This window comes from Mastomys coucha, unplaced genomic scaffold, assembly GCF_008632895.1.
Source record: "Mastomys coucha isolate ucsf_1 unplaced genomic scaffold, UCSF_Mcou_1 pScaffold6, whole genome shotgun sequence".
NCBI lineage: Eukaryota > Metazoa > Chordata > Mammalia > Rodentia > Muridae > Mastomys > Mastomys coucha.
The window spans coordinates 13,707,863-13,730,138 of NW_022196912.1; the positions used below are offsets into that span (position 1 = coordinate 13,707,863).

Here is a 22,276-nt window from a genome sequence, read left to right on the forward strand (position 1 = left end):
AGTAGTGATGTATTATTTTGAAATATACAGTTAATATGTTTAGAGTTATTTAAAATTTATATTGAGAAGAATGTATTTTTACTATTGCTGTAGACGAGCGTCTACATAAGACTGTTAAATTGATGTTTTATATCAAACAAGTTTTTAGTACTTATTTTTATTGTTATAATATTTTATAAATTTTAAGGAATATGACAAAAAAGATATTGTAGGTATTGAAGGGGGCCTCTGGGAGGAGTTGGCGTACAAAAGGAAAACAAGAATGTGATTTAATTCTATTTACTTCAAATATGTTTTTAAATGCTAACAAATTCAGATAAATTGAAATAATGTAACTTTTCTCATCATAATGCAATAAAAGTTAAAAAAAAGAATTTGTACTTTGATTTAGTTATTTCCTTTTTTCTTTTTTTTTAATAGTTGTTAACCATTTTGAAACTGAAGCTAAGTGAAAACTTGAGATACTTTGGCAAAATTGTTTACATGTGAGGTTAGTTGAAAGTATCTTACTGTGACTTCTAATCTTGTTCACATGACTTTAATTTATATTTCCTTTTCTCAAGTGGTTTTTTTTTTTGCTTAACTATAAGTCTATCCTTTTTTGGACTTAAATTGCAAAACTAATTTTGATCATTGTAATGAAAGTAGGCAAATAGAACTAAAGCAGAGGTAGAGAGAGATTAAAACCATTCATCATTCTGATTTGTTGATCCATTGTCAGCTTTTTTATTTTCTCTAGCTTTTTTTGATATTTACATGGAAATACTCATATACACACATAATTATGTTTACAGTGAACTAAGCAGATTGTGAGGGGCTGGTCAAAGATCAAAGACAGGCCAACCATACTGTAGATCAGCATAATGTGCTGTTTTCCCCCAGCCCCAAGTTCCCTGGATAACAACTCAGACTCAAAATATATTTACAAATACCTGGGCCATATAGCTAGGCTTGTTCCCTGACCAGGTCATAATTTAAAATAACCCGCTTATGTTAATCCACATTCTGCCACATGGCTGGTTACCTGTACTCAGCTCGGGTACCATGATTCTCTGTCTTTACGTCTGTCCCAGTGATTCTTCCTGCCCAGCTCTCTCCAGGAATTCTTTCTGCCCTCCAGATGTTCCACCTTCTTTTCTACCCTTTCCTATAGGCTATAGGTTTATTAATTGACAGGTTATGCATCCATACAATACATGGGTATTCTTTCTACAGCTCAGCTGACTTTGTTAGCATGATTCGTGTAACGGGCACAGTTCTGAGATGTCTACAGTGGTCTTGCACGAGTGGCTCACAAAGGTGGTCAGTACTGTGAGTAATATCTCTGCTGAAGGATCAGGCTGGGTAGGGAAAAACAACAACACACTCAGCAGCAGGAATAAGTTCTATGAGAAAAGATGGTGATTTCGGGTATTTTCCCTGTACATCTGTGTTCCTTTTAACTGCAGTTCTGGGAATCAGGCCAAAGGTCTTGTTCATTGCTAAGCAAGAGCTCTGTCACTGGTCCTCAGCCAGGCTCCATTTCTGACTGTGTTCTGAGGCATGGAGTGGCCTGGCCTTGCCCATCACAGATAACCAAACATGTATATTTTATGGATATGATAGTATCATGACTATTTTTCTATGTTACTATTTCTAAACTGCTATCTTTTTCTTTTTTCAAAATATTTTATGTGTATGGGTGCTTTACCCACATATATGTCTTTGGACTGCCTGAAATTGGAGTTACAAATGGTTGGTAGCAACACATGGGTCCCTAGGCCCCCTAAAAGAGCAACAAGTGCTCAGAATTAATACAGAGCCATTTTTCTAGTCCCTTAACAAGCCATTAGGGTTTTTGTTTGGTTGTTTGGTATTGTGGGGTTTATTGTTTTTGTTGTTTTGTTTGAGGGAGGGTGTGTTCGTTTTCTTGTCTGAGACTGGGTCTCACTATATAGAGCAGGCTGGCCTGGAACACATAGAGCTCTGCCTGCTTGTGGCACTTGAATGCTGACATTAAAGGCCTGCATACCACACCTGGCTACAAGGATGCACTCTGTCTTGTCATCAGTTTTGGAGCTGACTGATGACGGTCTTCTTAGGGATCAGAAAGGTTGACCTTAGTGTTTTCAGGATTTCTTTTCCCTTCTTTTCTTTTTTTTTAAGATTTATTTTATTTATTCGTTATGTGTATGAGTACACTGTAGCTGTACAAATGTCCGTGAGCCATCATGTGTGTGGCTGCTGGGAATTGAACTCAGGATCTTTTGCCTGCCCTGCTCGCTCTGGCCCCACTCGCCCTGGCCCCGCTCACTCTGGCCCCGCTTGCTCTACCGTAATTCACTGTAGCTATCTTCAGATGCACCAGAAGAGGGTGTCGTTACGGGTGGTTGCCGGGATCCGAACTCAGGACCTTCGGAAAAGCAGTCAGTGCTCTTACCAGCTGAGCCATCTCGCCAACTCTTTTATTATTATTATTACTATTATTAAACAGAAAGGGTGAAATGTTGCAGCATTTTCTCTGTCCAATCACATTAGGGCAGTCTATGTTAATACCCTCCCTCCCTTCCCACCCCCAATGCCTCCCCCCACCCCCACACACACATAGTGTTCAGAAAGAGAAAGGTGTTTTCTCTATGAGTGGTAAGTGATAAAATGCCAGCTTTGAGCCAAGCACTGAGCTGGGGCTGTAGTCTGACCTTGAGCACATGGCTGGAGTGTAGAGTGGTATTTTAGGGTTTGTATGGTCAGTTTCTAAGAAGTTGGAACGTTTACGTGACGTTTATTTTTCCCTGTATGTAGTGAACTGTTTCTGTAACACCATCTGTAAATTGGTGACAGTTTCATTGGCTTTACATAAAAGTTTCCTAGTGTTAGGGGCTGAAAGTGCTGAATTGCAAAGATCATCCCTTAGCCATTATTTGTTTGATAACAGCTGTTTTTGTTGTACACATGTGTGGATCAGAAGAATATGAAAGGAAGACATATGAATATATTACGCCAACTATAAGATGCCAAGAATTTAAAAAGTGCTACAAATACTGCATTTTGTATATCAGACTCTTTCTGGTTAGGATTGGAGATTTCAATAACAGAACGTGGTATTGTCCCCAAAGCATTCACTGTCTTGTAGCAGGCATTGAGGAGCACATCATCTTTTCCCCATAAGTCCATATTCTTAGCATTAAAACCCTTTCGTATCAAAAAGAAGAGTGTGGTGCCACAGGTTTCACTAGACTATCATTTCTAGGAGGATGAACTTGGTTTTCACAAGATTCCCAATGTCTCCTAGGCACTCAGTAAATACTTGCTAGATAAATCAAATTAATGAGGAAGGTATAGAGATGAGCATGACAGACAGAGATGAGTTCATGTAAGCCATGGCATTTGTTACTGTAATACCTAACATTTATTTAAACTTAATTTGTGCCAGCTACTGGACTAAGAGAGGTACATGCATTGACTCATTTAACCATTATGTTGTTACCCCTATTTCTTATCATTAAAGAAACTGAAGTACTTTGGCTAATTAAGGTAGAGCTAGGATTTTGAATCCGAGAACTCCAGTTCTACAGCTAGGACATTCGCTGGGGTCAGCAGTTCTTACAGAGGACTGGGGTTCAGTTACCATGTCCCACTTAGTTGCTCATAACCATCTACAATTGTAGTTCCAAAGGACAATGGCTAGACATTTGGCCTCTGCAGACATCAGGAACAAACCGTAGAATACATGCAGATTGAAATAAAATAAACCTTAAAAGTATCATGTTGCTTTATGACTTGGATAGCACAACAGCTATGTGTGTTGCGACTTCATAGGCCACATGAGAGGGCCTTGCCTTTGGTTTGCAGCCCAGTGCATGGCTTTGTTGTAAGCCTGTCAAAACACTGCTTTGTTTGGACTTCACCTTAGCTCCCCTCTTGTCCAAACAGTATTATCCTATAATAACTGTTTGGTGCTGCACTTGCTAAGATGGTTCACTGTTCCTCTGCTTTCCCTCGTTTGCAATGAGTGCGTCAGTGAGCCCGATTTTGTGAGATTAAAGGTCTGTTTCTTTGCTCTTAAATTTGCTTAGGCTAGAACACTGCCAACTCTTGAGACCCAGTTTGAACAAAATGTAAAGATAGGTCAAGATAACTGCTTCCATTGAAGCTGACAGCAGCATAGAACTCAGTACACGTGCACTTGGACCTTATGCTCAGATTCTGATAAGGGGCATTCTTTCTGCTACAGGCCTCCTCAGTCTTCCTTCTTTAGTGACTTAAAGTCAATCTTTAAAATTGTGTATAACTACTTGTCATCTGTAGCACCAATTACTGAAGAAGGATGTAAGTACAGACAGATATGTGATTAATTAGCTATCAGCTATAGGGGAAGGTCTCCAAAATGAGAACGTTTATGCCTTTCCAGCACAGTGAAAGGTACCGACAGTGACGAGTGGGGATGTTCATGGGGGAGGGGTTAGATTTTTCTTTTTTTAATTTTTGTTCCCATGAGAGCAGCATGCATTACACTGCGGTACAGTACTTAAAAGTGACAGGATACTGGGAAGACCTCATCTACTTATTTTTCCACAGTGGTGTTTTCTGAGCCTTTCTTCCCTGTCAGCTTTTGGTGTTAGTTCTGTCTCTACAGTTTGTGAGGCACTCCATCTTTATGTTTCATCACAGAGGGAAAAGTCTTTAGGGAAAGGACTTACCTGGCACCTGTGTACTTGAGTAGATCCCTGGTCACCACTTGTTTGTGCTGCACTGCCTTGAATTTATTGTTGTTATGGATAGAGTTGCCATGACATCATTTATGATAATACTATTCAAAGGATGCACATTGCTTAGCCACTCTACTGTATTAGACCATGCTATAAACTCCAGGCAGACAGTACTGGACAGACGAGGTATTTCCCTGTGAAGTTACTCAGGGTAACTCAGGGTGTTCTGTTTTATCTGCACTTTGTTCCTCTTCCACCTTTGATCAGTGGATCATTACTTATTAGCTCTTTATTTTTTAAAAGATTTACTTATTTATTTTATGTATATGAGTTTACTTATTTATTTTATGTATATGAGTTCTTTGTCACTGTCTTCAGACACACCAGAAGAGGGCATCATATCCCATTTCAGATGGTTGTGAGTCACCATGTGGTTACTGGGAATTCCAGAGCCATCTCTCCTGCAGCACTTTATTTTTAATGCGACAATCTGGGGACAAAAAAACTTTGTTTTCTACAGTCCACTTTTAAACTTCTGTGTCCATAGAACCCTTTCTTAGTATAGTATATAGCTTGATACCTGGCCTCTTAACAACTTTAGGCATAAAATAATCTTGTTGCTATAAGAATATTATACAACAGAGTTTGTGATCTTGTATGATTGAAGGTTGTACTCTCTGAACATCCATTCTCTACCCCACCCCTCTACAGTCTTTGGTAGTGACTATTCTGTTTTCTACTAGATTGGCTGTGTTAAATTCTTCATGTAAGTTAGAATTATGTAGAACTTTCCTTTGTATCACTGGCTTTGCCTTTAGCATATTAGCCCTTCAGTTCCATTCATGTTGAAACTTTTGACATAAAAGTTCTCATCTTAAAAAGAATAAAAAATAGTTTATTTTGGAGTCATTTGTAGTGACCATGGCTCAGGAACACAAATGGAGGTTACCCCAGTTTCCAACATGGAAGCAGTTTTACAAAACAAAGAAATTCATAAATCAAGGCAAGTTAAAACTAGTCTAGCATGGGTGAGTACACCAAAGAGGAGGGTACAAAAGGATCAGGGAACAACTCCATAGGTCTAAGACACTTATCTATTCTATAGGTCTAAGATCCTATCTACTCTTTTATAGGTCTAAGATGCTATCTATTCTACAGGTCTAAGAAAACTGGGCCAAGGTAAGGTAATTATCCTCTAATCCTATAAAACTACAATCTCTTCACAGTATTGAATGTCCAGTTGGTCCATCGGTCTCTGCACACAGACTCCTTCCAGGGCCTCTTTATTCACAATCAGTCATAGCTTCTTTTCAGGAATTTTCATTAACAAGGCACACGCCAGGACTTCCTTTTTATTTTGGCTGAATAATAGTTCACTGTGTGTATATATATATATATATATATATATATATATATATATATATATATATATATAAAACATTGTGTATGTGTCACATCTCCCTAGCCATTTATTTGGCAGTGGATATTAGGGTAGTTGCTACCTTTAGTTATTGTGAACAGTACTGCAATGAAGAGGAGGTTGCAGATATGCACAAATCATATTTCCCATTCTTTTGAGTATTTACTAAAAAGCACTATTGTTGTATCATAGAGATCTAATATGGGGAAACCTTAGAATTGTTTTCCATAGTGTTACAGGGAGCCTACCAGAGATGACCTCAGACACAATTTATAGCAACTGAAAATCTTATTCCAGTTGGCTGGGACATTACTCAGGTGAAAGGTCCTAAGTGTCCACAGCAAAAAGCCAAAAAGCACGTGCTGGCATCTCGATTGGCAGCTTCAGGGGGGCTTCGCAGAAGCAAGTAGTTTGTGGAGGCTAAGATAAATAATTAGCAGGAGGAAACTCTGCATAGACAGCTTAGCAGAGGCTACGGTAGCTGGGCATCTTGACCTCAGGTTCCTAGGAGAGAGTTTGGTAATTCTCTGTGCACGAGCCTCTGCACTGTCTTGCCCTGTCACATTCCCCATTGGTTCTATAGGAATGAGTCAAATGATTGACTTGTTATGTTCTAGGGGACATGGGGGAGCAGTAGCTTAACTGAGTTCATTCTCTGTGATGTAGTGCGCCATGCAGTTGGGGACACAGGGTTCCATGGTTAGCCCACTCAGAATAAGAATCAACCCTCAAGCTAGAATTGACATTAAGGTGAGGTCAGCCAAGATTGATGGCTATTCACGCCAACTTAAGTGGCCAGATACTCCCTGATGAGGAGTGGTGGGCATTCCCCGTGGTGGGCAGGTACTCCTCTTGTATACTTTGTGAACTGTAAACTTTTTAAAGTATCATGACTTGCACATGACTGTGTCCCCCCAGTCCCCCCAATCCCCTGCCCCAAGACAGGAGAGTATCAAGGTCTCCCCACCAGGAAAAAAATCCCACCAATCCCCAAGTTTGTCCCAACATCAGACCACATAATCCTTCTAGTCCCAGACCAACCAGGAAAGCTCCATCCCACCCCCCAAAGGAACCTTATAAAAACCCTGTGTTCTGCCCAGGTCTCTGCTGTTTAAATGGAGCACAGATAGCCAATAAATCTCATTGAGGTTTGTTGTTCAATGTGACTTTATGGTATTCCTTGGCTCCCAACTGCCAGGGATACCTTTTCATCCAACTGTAGCACTTAAAATGGGGATCAAGTAAACAGACTTCATACCAAACACCTAACCCTACACTTAGTGTAGTCCCAGCCAGTGGAGTGAAGGCTTTCAGTTGGCAATAACCTGAGTCTGAGGGAATTTTCTCCTGTGGGCTGCCCTTACCCATAGCAGCTGTACAGTTTCCTATGCTTACCAGCCATGCCCAAGGAGTCCAATTTCTTGATATTCTCAGCTTATTATTTGTCATCTCAAATATTAAAAAAATGACAAGTGAAAATTATATGTATTTTTAGATTATAAAAGGTATTTGACCTTTGTACATCTTATGAAAATTGCATGACCCCTTCACTCTTGATCCAGTTTTTATTGCAGTTATTTGTTTGTTTGCTTCCTGTATTTTAGACAGTAACCCCTTATCAGGCTGGTGGGCTACAGGTTTTTTCCTCTTACCAGCTGGATTGTCTGCCAGGTGTTTTCTTCTTACCAGGTAATGGTCTGCTGATGTTTGCCTCCACAGGCTAGGATGCCTTTTCTGTCTCTTTTTTACACAAAGGTTGAATGTGACATAGTCTCACTGTTTGTTGTTGTCTGTGTTTTGGGTCTTGTTCCTGATACCATTTGCTAAGACCAATGTTACCAAATGTTTTTGCTTGTTTTTCATACGAACTTGGTAGTTTCTGGTCTTGCATTTAAGTTAAGCCTTTCTGCATCATTTTTATCTCAGTGCATGCAGAGTACTGTCTCACTCTTGGCATGTGGACATCCAGCTCTCTCAGAACCATGTGCTGTAGAGACTGTCATTTCTCTGCTGTGTAACATTGGCATCCCTAGGAAAGGGCCTTTGATCAGATGTGCGTGTGCAATTGTTTTTTCCCTAGCTGCTCCATTGGTTTGTATGTCAGTCCTGGTTTCCTAAGGGAGACTCTGCTTTCTTGCCTTTTCCAGCTTCTGGAGCAGCATTCCCAAACTCTTGACCCCTTGTTCCGCTTCCAGAGCCTGTGGTGTGGTACCCTGTTCCAGTTGTCATGTTGTCCCCAGTGTGACTCACCTGGATGGTCAGGATGCTCGCCCATCTTAGGGTCATCACTTGGATTGTACCTGCAAGCCTCTTTGCCACGTAACGTTCACCAGTTTCTGGGGACAGAGACCCCCAGGGACCATCACTGAATTTTCATCTGTTAACTATAGTTAACATTTATTGACTACTTCATGTATGCTGTGTTCTGAGAACCTCACATGACTTTTTCCCCCCTAATTCTTGATTCATTCATATGTACTCTACTTGTCAACTTGCCTGTTTATCTCAGGACTTTTTTTTGGGCGGGGGTGCACCTTCTTAAATGTGAATTCATATTAATAGCTAAAAATTTCATTCAAAACTAGTACAGAATTGAAAAACATATTTTAGAAGGCTATCTGATTTAACTAGGTACTCTTTGGTACACAGTTAAGTGTATTAAGGAATTTTTCCTTGTTTATGTAGCTTTGGACTTTTATACACACTTTGAAGAAAGTCATCTGAGTCAGCTATCAGCTCTTTTGGGTCACTAATGTATTAAGCTGTATTTTCTTTCGTCCTCCCTAAATTTACGCATTCACTTACCTCTAGAAATTGAGTGTGTGGAAGCTTTCTTTGGATTTTGAAAAGTTTGAGTTAACTTGTTCCTCATAATTGACTTGGAGGTTGACTTGGAGGAGAGAAAATATATAGTTGGATGAGTAGCATTTCGTAGGAAACAATTGCTGAAAGCTTAAAGCCACTGGTAGAAAAGGAAGAGTAAATGGCTCAGCTTAAAGCCACTGATAGAAAAGGAAGAGTAAATGGCTCAGTGTAAGAAGGCATGGCAGTTGTTGCTTAAAACTAACCTTGGTGCTGGTGTTCTCAACTGATGGCCACTGGAGGAAACACGTGCACTCATGTGTCAGATGCTGAGGATATGGGAATGAGTTAGGCCTGATCCTGTCCTAGAGGACTGTGTCCTAGTGAAGATGGAAGCATAGATCTGATGTATGTGGAGATCACTGCACTAGAAGTTTGTTATTGTTAAGAGAAGGACTTGCTAAGGTGGCTCCAGGATACAGGGGACCTAGTCTTGCACAGGTGTATGTACATCTTACCAAAAGAGGCAAAGCTCTCGTCCCTCAGTTATTCCATTAAGTGCCACCCCTGCACAGATGAACATGCTTCTGTAATGACCACTAATGACTCTTAGGCCCACCCCAGAAAGAGAGCCTAGCCACTAAAAGTCACATGCTCTGCTGACTAGACCAACCTTGACCATATACAGCTCTTCCATTCGACTGCAGTCAGTAATATTCTAGGACAGGTGAAAAAGCAGTGGACAGACCCTGCAAAGTATTTCACATGTCCATGGAACTTGGTTCCAGTCTTATGATGACTATTATTTCACACTTGAATTTCCTCTTGGGATACCATAGAGTGTGAGGGAACACTTACTGAGCCTGAGTCATGTGGACTTTTGAGACTCCCCTCTCCTCCTTCCAGGGACTTGTGGTTTTGCACACACGGGTTAAAGTGATTAAGGCCCTGAGAACCCTCCCTTCCCCACTACAATGTCTTCCATTGTAATTAGGACTTACGGTGGAGTCGGGTGAGTCGGGGTTTGGCATGGTTCCTCACTAGGCTACTTCAGGTTTCAGCTACATTTACAATAGGAAGACACCACAGCCAGAAATGTCAGGACTTCTTACTCTGACAACTTAATGCTTTGGATATGAACAGTCATTAATATCCATTTTATTGAGCTGTCTGTGGTTATAATACTAAAAATTGAGTTGCTTTGGCTTCATTGTGAGCATTCCCCTTTGTTTTCTTTCTAGAGTGTCTCTGGTTCACACCCCACTCCCTGCACTTCAGTTTCTCTCTGAAAAGTACTCTTTGAACATCCCACCATGTGATGGCACTCTAAGGTTGCCAGGTTTTGTTTTGAAGAATTTGGCCAAGTAGGGGTTAGGGCAGATGACTGGCTGATAGTCTGGCCAGGTAAAGATGGAACGCCTTTCCTAGCCTGCCACTTGTCGGGAAAGGCCTAAGTGGAGATGCTTGTGTATGGAGTTACCTTAACTCACGCTTCTTAGTGTGGGCCTTCCAGCACTGCAGAGCTCACACACTGGTCTTTCCACACATTGTGCTGGGCCAATGGTCTTTCCCTAACTTTAAAAAGGATCACGTCTTTATGCTGAATTTCTATTCAGCGATATTTAATGATTTTCCTGCCTCTTCCTTTCCAGCCTGTCTACAGGCATGTGCCACCACAACCAGCCAAATGTTGTTTAGTAACGGAGGGAAGCAATGGGTATTTCCTAGTGAAGATCGTTTTTTGTGATATGTATTTCCTAGTAACAATGCCCAAAGGTGTGCTAGTACTAGCAGGAAATATTTGTATGGAAATTACCCTGCCAGCCATTTTGAAGATGTAACCTCCCTGTGAGGTTATTTTACTGAGCAGGAAATTAGCACAGAGCTAAGTAGTTTGTCCAGGTGCTTTGTGAGAACAGAATCGGGGCCCACAAGTCCCATCCGTACTTTTTAACCAAGGTACAGTGCTCCTCAAGCCAGGCTGAATGGTTGTTAAAAGTAATGCCATAAAGGCATTGGTTGTGTTGGCTCTAAAGTTCATTAGCTGTGTCCTGGTTAATCGTAAGTATATTACCTTCACCTGTTTTAAAGTGAATGAGTATTTGCCTATTGACCGTCCAACGTGCTTGCTTTGTGTCCTAGTTACTCATAAGTATATCACCTTTACATGTTTTAAAGGGAGTGAGCATTTACCTATTGACTGTCCTAGTTGATTGTAAGTATATTACCTCCATGTGTTTTAAAGGGAATGAGCATTTACCTATTGATCGTCCGATGTGCTTGCTTTGTGTCCTAGGAGAAGACTTTGCCGTTGTCCAGCAAGAGATCATAATGATGAAAGACTGCAAACACCCAAACATTGTTGCTTATTTTGGAAGCTATCTCAGGTACACTGTTCATTTCCCTTTTGAAAAACAGTAGTGGTTCCATCACCTAACAGAATAAAATTGACTCCAGTGCCGTGATTCGTGATTCTTGCTTAGAAGATAGAATCTTTTCACACAAATGGAATTTTTGCTTATGACCTATTATGGTAATTCTGTAACAGTTTCACCAGCATGTGACTTGGAAATACACCAGCGGATGCCTCTTTTAGGCTAGAATAATAGTCAGGAGCATCTCTTCCCTGAGAATTTTTTTTTTAATGTTTTGTTTTTAATGTTTTATGCTTCTGGCCTCTTTCCTTTGCTTCATTTTGTTCAAAAGACCAGGAACTATAATTATTTCCACGACGTGCTTTTCCAGGTCCCAAAGTGAGCCTCTGGCTATGGTCTTAGCTCTTGTACTATTTTGGCAGGACCAGGCCAGGCTCCGTGCAGTGGAAGGTTTCCCCAGTCTTACCTGGCTCCTCTCACTTCTGCATATGCAGTGAGTGTGACACCATGACCTCATCACTTGGTAAAGTCCTTCTACCAGGAAGAGTAGAGAATGTTTTCCCATGTCACTGGGGAGGCCAGGACGCCTGTCTCTATTCTCACGTGGCCACACAGAACACTGCTGAGCACGGGCGGTGGTGGTGCACGCCTTTAATCCCAGCATTTGGGAGGCAGAGGAAGGTGGATTTCTGAGTTCGAGGCCAGTCTGGTCTACAAAGTGAGTTCCAGGACAGCCAGGGCTATACAGAGAAACCCTGCCTCGAAAAACCAAAAAAAAGAAAGAAAGAAAAGAAAAAAAAAGAACACTGCTGAGAAGAAGAGATTAGAGGAGCCTGCAAGTTTGTGTAACAAAGCAGACCAGCCTTTCTCCTCATTCTAGCTGTGGGAAGCCGACTACCCAGTAAGATGGAGATGGGAAAGGAACAGGGGTGGGTCAGTGCACAGTCCTGCATGCATTCTTAGCTGTCAGTATGATGTTGCTTTTAACAAGGAATGGTTTAGTAGCCCCCAAGAAGTCTGCCTCAGCACTTGTCCATATGGTGGGGAGTAGGCCCAGCAGGGCTTGAGAAACAGTCTCCTAAGATCAGTAAGTTATGGTACTAATGGTTGATTCCAGATACAGTAAAAATCACCACTCCAAAATGCATTTTTTTGCCTGCTGCTTCCTGGGGCAGGCTGGTCTTGTAAGGAGAGCTGTTGTGCTTCCCTGGGGCATGCAATCTATCTGATCATGTTTGTCAAACACTATACAACATACGGAGCCAAACCTACTTGCTCGGTACCCTTCGTGTGGTAGAATAACCACATATGTGATACAGAAGTTAGGGGTTGAGTGGAATGGTCAGAATCCTGGCTTCTGTCGGTAGTTAGCAAGTGAGTTATGGCAGATTATTTAGTCACTTAGTGTCCCCATTTCCTCCTCTGTAACATGGAGGTGACAACAACTGCGGGATGGGTACCCATGAGGACTAGATGTAAGAACATATGGAATGGAAAGTGCTGACGCTCACCGAATGTTAGTGCCGCCACCAGCACTGTCCTCAGACCGTATCAGAGCCTCAGGGATCATTTCAACACTGTGAGCAGTGAGCCAATAGTCTATGTTATGTCCAACTTACAAACAAGATGCTTGGAAAGCTTTGCCACCAAGTTTGCTTCTGTTTTATTCCTATCCAAATGTAAAGATTATAGTGAATTCTGCCCGACTCCAAACCAAAATAAAACAAAGTTAGGGTCATTTTAAAAAATAAAACTGTGTTTCTTTAGTGGGAATGTAACCTGAGAATGCTGCTTTAGACTGTCCCGCTGTTGGCATTGCTAATGACGACAACTTGAAAGCAGACAGAGGGTAAAAGAACAACAGCCCCTCCTTCCCTCCTTCCTTCCTTTCTCTAGCTCTCTTCTACAGGCTTTATTCCTGATTAAATACAGACTTGGACCAAAGAGGGGCGTGGAATCCTAAGAATTAGGTTTGTATTGTGTTCAGACTGGAAAGGACAGAGAGATCTTGTCATCCAGCCTGCTCTTTCACAGATGAGAAAACAAGATGTAATAGAACTCCTTTCTTCTTGAGGTTCAGTTGCTTGTTACTGGCAGGATGTAAGCCTGGCTCTGCCCATTCCCTCACTAATGCCTCTTTGGCCCACAGTACTTCCCAGCTCCAGAAATCCAAGTGGAGTCAGCTCATTTTATAAAGGTCAAGGGATTTGGGCTTGGTGCACCCACCAGAATACTGTCACAGGTTCTTCTGGTGTTGCTATTACCGTGTATTATAACAGTATTAGACAAAAAGATGAAGAAGGGAGGTGTGATTTAACAGACTTGCCCTGAGGGATCAGGATCAGCCCACAAATTTTCTGAGTAGATGCATAGTGAATAGTTAAGGTCCAGAAGCCCACTTTATAGCTGGCTGTCTACACTCACTTCATGAAGAGATCCTGACTGAGTGCCCATAGCACTGGGTACTTGATGTTCTCAACAGGATGCAGCAGCATTGGTGTGAAGTCCAATAAGGGCCACACAGGCTAAGCTTTCCCCTGATGACTTAGAATTAACTAATAGCATGCTGCATATTTGATGCATATTTTGTCAATATTTGTGTTTCTCTTAAAAGAAAAAAAAATCACCAAAGACTTATCCTTTAACCCCATTAGAGCTAAGGATAATTTAACTCCCGGGTCCTTCTAATTTTTTTAGACAGAAAAAGACCAAAGTTGTCCCTGTTAGTCTACAGTAACCTTTGAAGCACACCTTTGATTTTGAAACTTACTAGATACAGAAGAGTGGAGAAGGCAGTAGAGTTCTTTGTGTAGATCCTTCCCTCACCTGTCCCCAGTGTGAACACAGCCACATGATATCAGTGAGATCAGGCCCTGAGCGTCAGACTGCTGCCTTGGCATGCCTTACCCTTCGTTTGGGTCTCATCAGTTTTCTGCTGGTGTGTTCAGATTGCAAGGGCATTGGGACTTTGGAGAACTTCAGTCTGTACTGAGGGTTGCTAAAGTAAATCGATGGCTTTCTATTCCCTAAGGAGAACACACTGTGTGGGACACCTGCCCTTATGGTCTTGAACATCTATTTTAAAATGAACCAGAGGATTTCAAATTTGACTCCCAGTGATTTAGCCCATATGAAAATATCTAGTGCTTGTTGACCTGCGTAGTTTTCACACTGATGACTTCAGATAAAGCTGAGTCACTTTGTGAGTGCAGTGGTGCAGTGAAGTGATTGCTGGAAAGAGGACTCTCCCAGGGAGAAGCAGCTGAGTGTGCCCGTGTGTGCCTAAGTGTGCAGGCAGGACTGAATCTGGGTGGTTCTTACCATACCTTTTGGTTTCCTGTGTTTGTGAACAATGTATAAACCATACAGTTTATTGTTTTTAAATCTGTGGTGTGTGGGAAGATGAAAAAGTATGTTTTAAGAATAAGACTTTCAGATCAATGTAATAGTTATTAGAACATTGTCTCTATAAATTCTAATAAATATCAACCTAGAAGATTAAAATAGTGACACACACACACACATTTACTTTTATATTATTTTTTTAGTTTTGAGTAAGGTAATTTTACAAAATAAGAGAAGGCTTCTAAACATTTATTGAGGCAGGATATTAATGCTGGTTCATTTAATATTGATCTTGTGGTTACTTTTATTTTAATTTCGATACCTAGCCACAAAGACCCATAAAATTTGTTGACCTGGGTAAAATGGGCCCATTGGCTCAGCCCCAGCCTATTGGACAGATGGCTCAGTGAACCTGGTGCACTGCAGATTTATCATCACAATGGAGACATTTGTGAACAGATGGAGTCATTTTTCTAAGACATTCTGACTATTCAAGCTTTATTTATTTTTATAATGAGGAATTTATAAATGGAATGTTATAAATGTTAAGCATTTTTTGCATCTTTAAGTAGTATCTACACATATGCTCCATATTATTTCTTTGCCTGTATAAACTAGAAAGTCAGTGCATAGAATAAATTAACACTGTATTTAAGTAAGACGAAACAGAGATTGGAGTCTTTTAAGTGGAAGACAGTGGCAGTGTATCCGAAAGACACCAGGAAACTGGTCCCTGCTCATTCTCTGTACTACAGAGAGCTGTTTCACACTGGAAAGGGCAGGAGAAGCATTGTTGAAATGGAGCTGAAGCATACGACAGGTGAATAGGTAATTACAAGGCAGCTAGACACCTTAAATGAATCTAAGCTTTTAGATTTATGTAAGCTCTAGCTCACACTGAGCATTTAGCAGATGTGATTGTCATCCACTGTCAGTAGATGTCCTTTCACAAGTAGAGAGGACATTGAAGATTAGAGATAATCAATGATTAATTTGCAAAAGGGAGAAAGATGACTTCTAAAAAATACAATCAAATCAAATGTCAGCCTGTCCCCAGCAAACGTCATGAATAAATTATTAACCATGTCACCAGCCAGCACTTACAAGTGGCCTTTGTGGAAAGCAAAGCCAAGTTTCTTAAAAAAGAACAGGTGACAACTTTACATTTTAAAGTTTACATTGAGTTCTTAGAATAATTTAAGGTGATTTAAATGGCTGTAAGGTAAATTATACTACAATGAAGATCAGCCTGCAGATAGAGAAATCTTTGCTAGATATTGATCCAACAAGAACTGATAATCAGAATATATCTGGAAGTCCAGAAATGGCAGAATAGCTCAGTTGGCTTGCAAGCACAATGACCAGACTCCAGCCCTTGAGACAGACATAAAACTACCAGGCCTGCTAGCTAAGTTATAATCTCAGTGATAGGGATGCAGAGATAGGAGAATCGCTGGGACTTTCTAGTCTAATTGGAAGCTAAAGGTCAATGAGAGACCCTGTCTCAAAAGATGTGGGCCTTATCCCCAAGGCTTACACCCACATTTGCCCTCTGGCCTCCGAGTACTTGTTCAATATGCATGCATTAGTAAAAAAAATGGAATATGGCGTTTCAGTGAAGCAGATAGTTGTTGGGTTCCATGGAGAATTTAAACATGTTAGCATAGTGACTTCTAGTCAGAAGTACCCCCGTTTATTTTTATTTTTAAAATTTATTTTATTATTTAATATACTTGAGTGTTTTGCCTGTGCGTGCGTGTGTGTGTGTATGTGTGTGTGTATGAATGTGGATCCCCTGGGACTGGAATTATAGCCAGTTATGACCGGATACATGGCTACTGGGAATTGAACCTAGGTTCTCAATTAAGAACAAGTACTTTTAACCATTGAGCCAATTCCCTAGCCTCACTTTCTGCATTTTGAATAAGACTATAGCCAACTATTCTGACAGTTCTTAAAACTTGGCTATTGGGCAGCAGTTGATATTTCTGTGGGTTATATTTGTTGATATGTACCATATCAGAAACAACAGAAGAAATATATACATTAGCCATGGTGCTAGTACACCCATTTCATTCATAAAGCACACTGGTAAACTGTCAGTCTTAAGTGGTTTCTGATTTTTTGGGGGCATTACTCTCTTCGGCCTTACCTTAGAACATGGTACATTGCTACTCCACACTATCAGCTTAGCTGTCCTTTCCACCCTGGTAGCTCATGTGGTTGCTGTATGCCATATGGTCTACTGTACACAATGTTTAGGTCTACCTAACCCAACCACCCCTGCTGGTGTGTTTACTGGTACTTAGCAGGCCTTCTCTTAGCCTGGCCTGGGGAACGAAAGGTCTCGAGGGGCTTGGGCATGGCCAGTACAACCAAAGTGTTACTGCCTCCCTACCCCCCCAGAGTTAGTGGCAGCTGGCCAGATGTTCAACTAATGCCTCTGGAGAGAAAACTCTTTCCTGGAGTGTTACAGTTCAATAAGATAGCACCCTCAGATGATCTTTGGTGAAATAACTCATCATTTTATTCTCCGTGGACAGGAACCTTAGAAACATTTTTGGGGTGGGGTTGGATCTAGTAGATCTTCCCATTGGCTCAGCCTGAGAAGTTAGGGACAGGGACACCCCTATTTGCATGGGGAAGGACTTCAGATGTTGTCCCTACATGACCGATTATCATGGTCCTCCTTGTGGGGTGTTATGGTCACATGCTCCAGGACAGAAACCCGACTAGGAGTTTGTTTGAACTCTTGCCGTTCTCAATTACAAGTTTTATGGGGGTTCTGAACTTTTGCTACAACCTTTCCAGTTCTGTCTAGTGGCAGGGTCTGCTATCCCATACACCACCATATTTGACCCCCTGTTAACACCAACAGCTTTGCTTTTTAATGCACTGTTCATTAACATCAGAATAGTGCTTGGTTTTAACATTTTAAGAGAGATGTTGATAAACTAAAAATTATTCAAGTGAAGGTAACTGTACTGAGGAGTCCATACTCAAGAACTGCTTTACATTGTGACCCCAGCCTATTCTAGCTTCATCTGTGGTCATTGTCTCTTCAGGTAGTATGTGTTCTATTAGCCGGTCTCTCAAGTGTGGTGTTTTCCTTCCAGTTTCCATTCTTTCGCACAGGCCCATCTTTGTCTCTCCCTGGTGAATTCCTACTAAAATTTCAAGATCCAATTTAAATGTTGTCTCCTTACAAAGACTTTCTTGATTTGCCAAGGCATTTTCATCCAAGGGGTCTCATAGTACATAATCCAAATTCAGCAAAACTTTTCTTTATAAATCAGATGCCTGTAACTTTATTACTGAGAATTATAAATGTATATTATTATTTGTATAACTATTATTTAGTTATAAAATTATAACTAAAAATTATAAATGTGTATTATTTGTATAAATTATTGTTCCCCTATTGTACTGGCTAGTTTTATGTCGGTTTGACAGAAGCTAGAATAATTTGAGAATAGGGAATCTCAATTGAGGAAATAACCTCTATAAGTTTAGGCTATAGGCAAGCCTGTAGGGTACTTTGTTAATTAGTGATTAATGTGGGATGGGAGGGCCCATGGCCTCTACATCAGCTCCTACTTCCAGGTCCCTGCCCTGTTTGAACTCCTGTCCTGACTTCCTTTAATGATGAACAGTGATGTGAATGGGTAAACCAAATAAATGCTTTCCTCTCCAAGTTGCTTTGGGTGTGGTGTTTCATCACAGAGACAATAGCCCTAAGACAGGGGTGATATTCTATGATATATGCATATAGCTTGCTTAGGTCCTGCCCATCCTCTCACCATTCTCCCCTTCCCCTCATCTCTGGGTTCTCGCGACTTCCCTAGCAGCCCCTACTGTAATTTTAAGCGCTTTAGTTTCTACATGGGGGAAAATATGTGATATATGTCTGTCAAGACCCATGTAATAAAATTGGAAGCTTTGTGAGTGACATGACCTCTGTCACAGCTACTCAAATCTGCTGTTTTGGTATGAGGACAGCTTCAACAGTATGTAAGTGAACATATAAGTAGATTCTGATGAATTTTATGACATTAAATGTCCCACCATTGTCACGTGTCAAATATGTTCTCTTGATCTCCCCCAACCATTTAATCATTTATTGTTTCAGAACTGTATACCAGGCAATGGACTAGATTTGGGCTAGGGGTCATATTTTGCTGGCCTCTGATCAAATTGACTTGTCATTTCGTTCAGTCATACATTCGTTCACTCATGGAACAGAGTTTTCCAAATCCAGAGACTCCCTATCCCATCTCTGCCCCAGTCAACCTTACAGTCAATCTTTTTCCTGGTGTGAGGAAAAAGTAATAGATGATTGAATAAAGGAATAAACAAAGGAAAAGATGTATAAATCTTTGCTAATTATTTCTTCTGTCATTGCATGATTATACCATCTTAGGCTGTGAGTGAGAAATACTGTATGAGCAACAGTTTTATAGACTCTGGAAATGTTCTGGAATATTCATTGGAGGGTAACATCTACATTTGTTTGTTGCTTAAGAGTGCTGTCAATCTGGGCAGTGATGGAACACACCTTTAATCTCAACAGTTGGGAGGCAGAGGCAGGCAGATCTCTGTGAGTTCAAGGCCAAGCTGGTCTACAAAGTGAGTTCCAGGACAGCCAAGGCTACACAGAGAAACCCTGTCTCAAAACAACAAACAAAAAGAGTGCTATCAGAGTAATGTGTTTGGGATGGATTGGCATTTTCTGTGCTAAATCCGGGTAAATGGATGAACTGTAGAGCAGGAAGGTTTTAACTAAAGGGAGGTTTCATTTGAATATGCCTAATGACAGCTTTATATTCCATAAATGGTGTGTCTTAAGTAGTGAACCTAGGGTTGGATTACAGCAGTGAAATGAATCATTTACTCGGGGATTAGTTGCTTTTTAAGAGGATAGCATGCAGCATTTGTGTAGCTTTTCAGTGTCATAGCACATTAGATATTATCAAGAAGCATTTTAATCATGAAGACATAATGCATGACTTGTCTTTTCACAGGCGAGATAAACTTTGGATTTGCATGGAATTTTGTGGAGGTGGCTCTTTACAAGACATATATCATGGTGAGACCAGAGTTGCTTTATATACATGAACTATAAAGGAACATGTACTGAAACAAATAGTAAATGCACACACAGGAAATAACTTTTTGTATAGTTCTTTCTATACGTCCAGAGACTGATCTATGACAGCCATACTTGGGTTTTAGTGAGTGAAATCATTAAGTGTATAGCAAACAAAAGTAAAAGAACAGGTAGCAAGTAGCAGATAAATAGAAGCTTCAAGTAGATTACACAACACCAAATCATGACTTTACAGCATCCAACGGGAATGCCTTGGATAGCCTGGTGAGGGAGCAGAGACAGCACATCTAGCTGGAGACTTAACCAGCACCAAGCAGAAACTGACTAGGGAGGCTGCAGGCAGCTGGCACTCCCAATTGAACTTTGTCTGAGTGGAGGATTTGTAGCTTTCCTCCCGCGGGCATTTTGTATGTGGGAGATGAATAGCAGTGGCCTCTGTTGAAGATGCATCACCTTCCAGCTCTTCTCAGGGGCGCAGTATGTTTAACACCCGTCACTCTTGCTGGGTTTCTCTCTCCCCATTAAAGAGTTGGAGCCAAGCCTAAGCCAGGACGAGAGGTGATCTATCAGTGCAATTTGCATTACAACTATTGTGAAAAAAATTAAGGCGTGTTTATTGCTGTAGGAAAATGTCTATGATCGCGAAGGGGCAGGTTTCAGATCATGTGTGTGCTGAGTTAGTCTTTGCTCATATGTATGTGTAGTACATGTAAACCTACATTGGTTTAACTTACAGGCTTTTGACTTAGCATACCATATGCTAGATTTTGAATGTGAACTTTTGCCAGGCTGCTGGTTTATATCCATGTATAGTGAGAGTGTATGCACTCTTGCTTATACTGCAAATCCCACTGAGCGACAAGACCCTGAGAAAAGTAACTGGTACTTCATGGTGTCTAGGGCTGCTTAGCTGTGATGTCATATGTTAACATATGAAGTTTATTTTTGACCTAAAATATTGTCAACGTAAAATGGATTTATCCAGAACATGACCCACTCTAAGTTGAAGATCGTGTATTATATAAAATGCCTGTATAAAATCAACTTACAGATTAGAGACCAAACTTTTTAAGTATGAATATCAGATCAGCAAGGTATAAAATAAAAATATAATCATTTTAGTTGTTCAGTTGTTTATAAACATGACAGGCACTGTTCTAAACACTGGAGATACAACAGTGAGCATGTCACATTTAAAAAGAATCAGAATAAAATCTCTGCCTTTGTGGCATTGAGTTGAGTTGAATTGTTTAGGTATGTTGAGTCTATTCTTAATGGGATTTATAGACTTGGTCACTTACTAGAAAACATCTGTTGCTTAATCCTGTTAACAGTAATTTTTTTCTTCTCTTATAGTAACTGGGCCCCTTTCAGAACTGCAGATTGCATATGTTAGCAGAGAGACACTACAGGCAAGTCAGATTTAAACTACTGTTCTTTACTAAATGCTTATTTACTGTACTGCTAAGATTACTGTAAGAGTTAATCTACTTTGACAAATCTAGTTTGAAGACTTAAATACGGCTTCATTATTTTACTTAGGTGTATTTTGTTTTTGTGGGGCTAGGATTGAACCCATGGCCTCACACATGCTGAACAAGTGCTCTGTACTAACTTATATCTGGTCTTTAGTGCATTTAAGAATTGTTACAAATACAAACTGTATTTACAATTAAATACTACAAAGTGTAAAGATTACAGAATAACCTAGAAGTCAAGCACTATGGGTCTGTATGTTCCACTTAATGACAAAGAAGGGCTTGATAGCTCAGTAGACTTAGAAGAATTGAAATTAATTCTGATTTTAGTGAGATATACACTGTAAAAATTCAAATTATTTACAGAGTTTACTAAATGTTATTTAGAACTATCAGTGGTTCTGCCTCAGCTTTCTTTCTCTTTCTCTTGACTCTCTTGACTCTGTAATACTTAATTAGAATGAGCTGATACTTACTACTTGATTTTCTATAGAGTAAATAAATAGTGCCTACTATTCAATGTGCTGTGTGATAAATCTTGCTTACTTTTCTATTTTTATTTTGAAACTCTAGGGATTGTATTACCTTCACAGTAAAGGAAAAATGCACAGAGATATAAAGGTATATACATTATACTTTTGGCCTGTTTTTCTCTTTTAAATAACCTGTTTATCACTTATAAATTGTCTAGATTAATCACTGAGCAGACTTCTTTTGATTATTCTACTTGATGAGTGTGCTACCTGAAATATAATAATAAACATGAGTGATCTCTGATAAGTTTCACTACATTTTTAGAGTAGCGCTGTTGAGTCAGGATCACACACAATAAAGTCTACCTTTCTAAAGTGTGGGGTTTCAGTAGGTTAGTTTGGAGTTGCTCATTTGTTTTTGGTTTGGAGGTGTTTTGAGACATGGTATCATAGGTCAGGCTATCCTCAGACTCACTATGTAGCTGAGAACATACTTGAATTCCTTCCTGCTCCCTTTGTCCCTGTCTCCTGAGAGCTGGAATTATAATTCATAAGCACTACCACACCTGGCTGGATTAGGTTTTTGTT

At 40.3% G+C, this 22,276-nt stretch overlaps 1 protein-coding gene and 1 long non-coding RNA gene across 4 annotated transcripts in view; one reads left to right on the top strand and one right to left on the bottom strand.

The window, feature by feature from the left end:
• Map4k3 (mitogen-activated protein kinase kinase kinase kinase 3) overlaps positions 1-22,276 on the top strand; it is a 158,067-nt gene that overhangs the window by 59,890 nt on the left and 75,901 nt on the right. For 2 of the 3 annotated variants that reach the window (XM_031356106.1, XM_031356107.1), the window contains exons 3-6: positions 11,207-11,297; positions 19,652-19,716; positions 21,094-21,149; positions 21,789-21,836. In XM_031356106.1, the coding sequence (XP_031211966.1) occupies positions 11,207-11,297; positions 19,652-19,716; positions 21,094-21,149; positions 21,789-21,836 (260 nt within the window). Of the gene's footprint in view, positions 1-5,821; positions 5,868-11,206; positions 11,298-19,651; positions 19,717-21,093; positions 21,150-21,788; positions 21,837-22,276 lie in introns of all 3 variants that reach the window. The other variant, XM_031356108.1, reaches the window with a different exon arrangement.
• Positions 5,143-11,390, bottom strand: LOC116079939. Its single transcript, XR_004114227.1, has 3 exons — positions 11,171-11,390; positions 8,359-8,444; positions 5,143-5,178 (listed from the first exon to the last, which is right to left on the bottom strand). It is a non-coding gene; the product is annotated as an uncharacterized LOC116079939 (long non-coding RNA).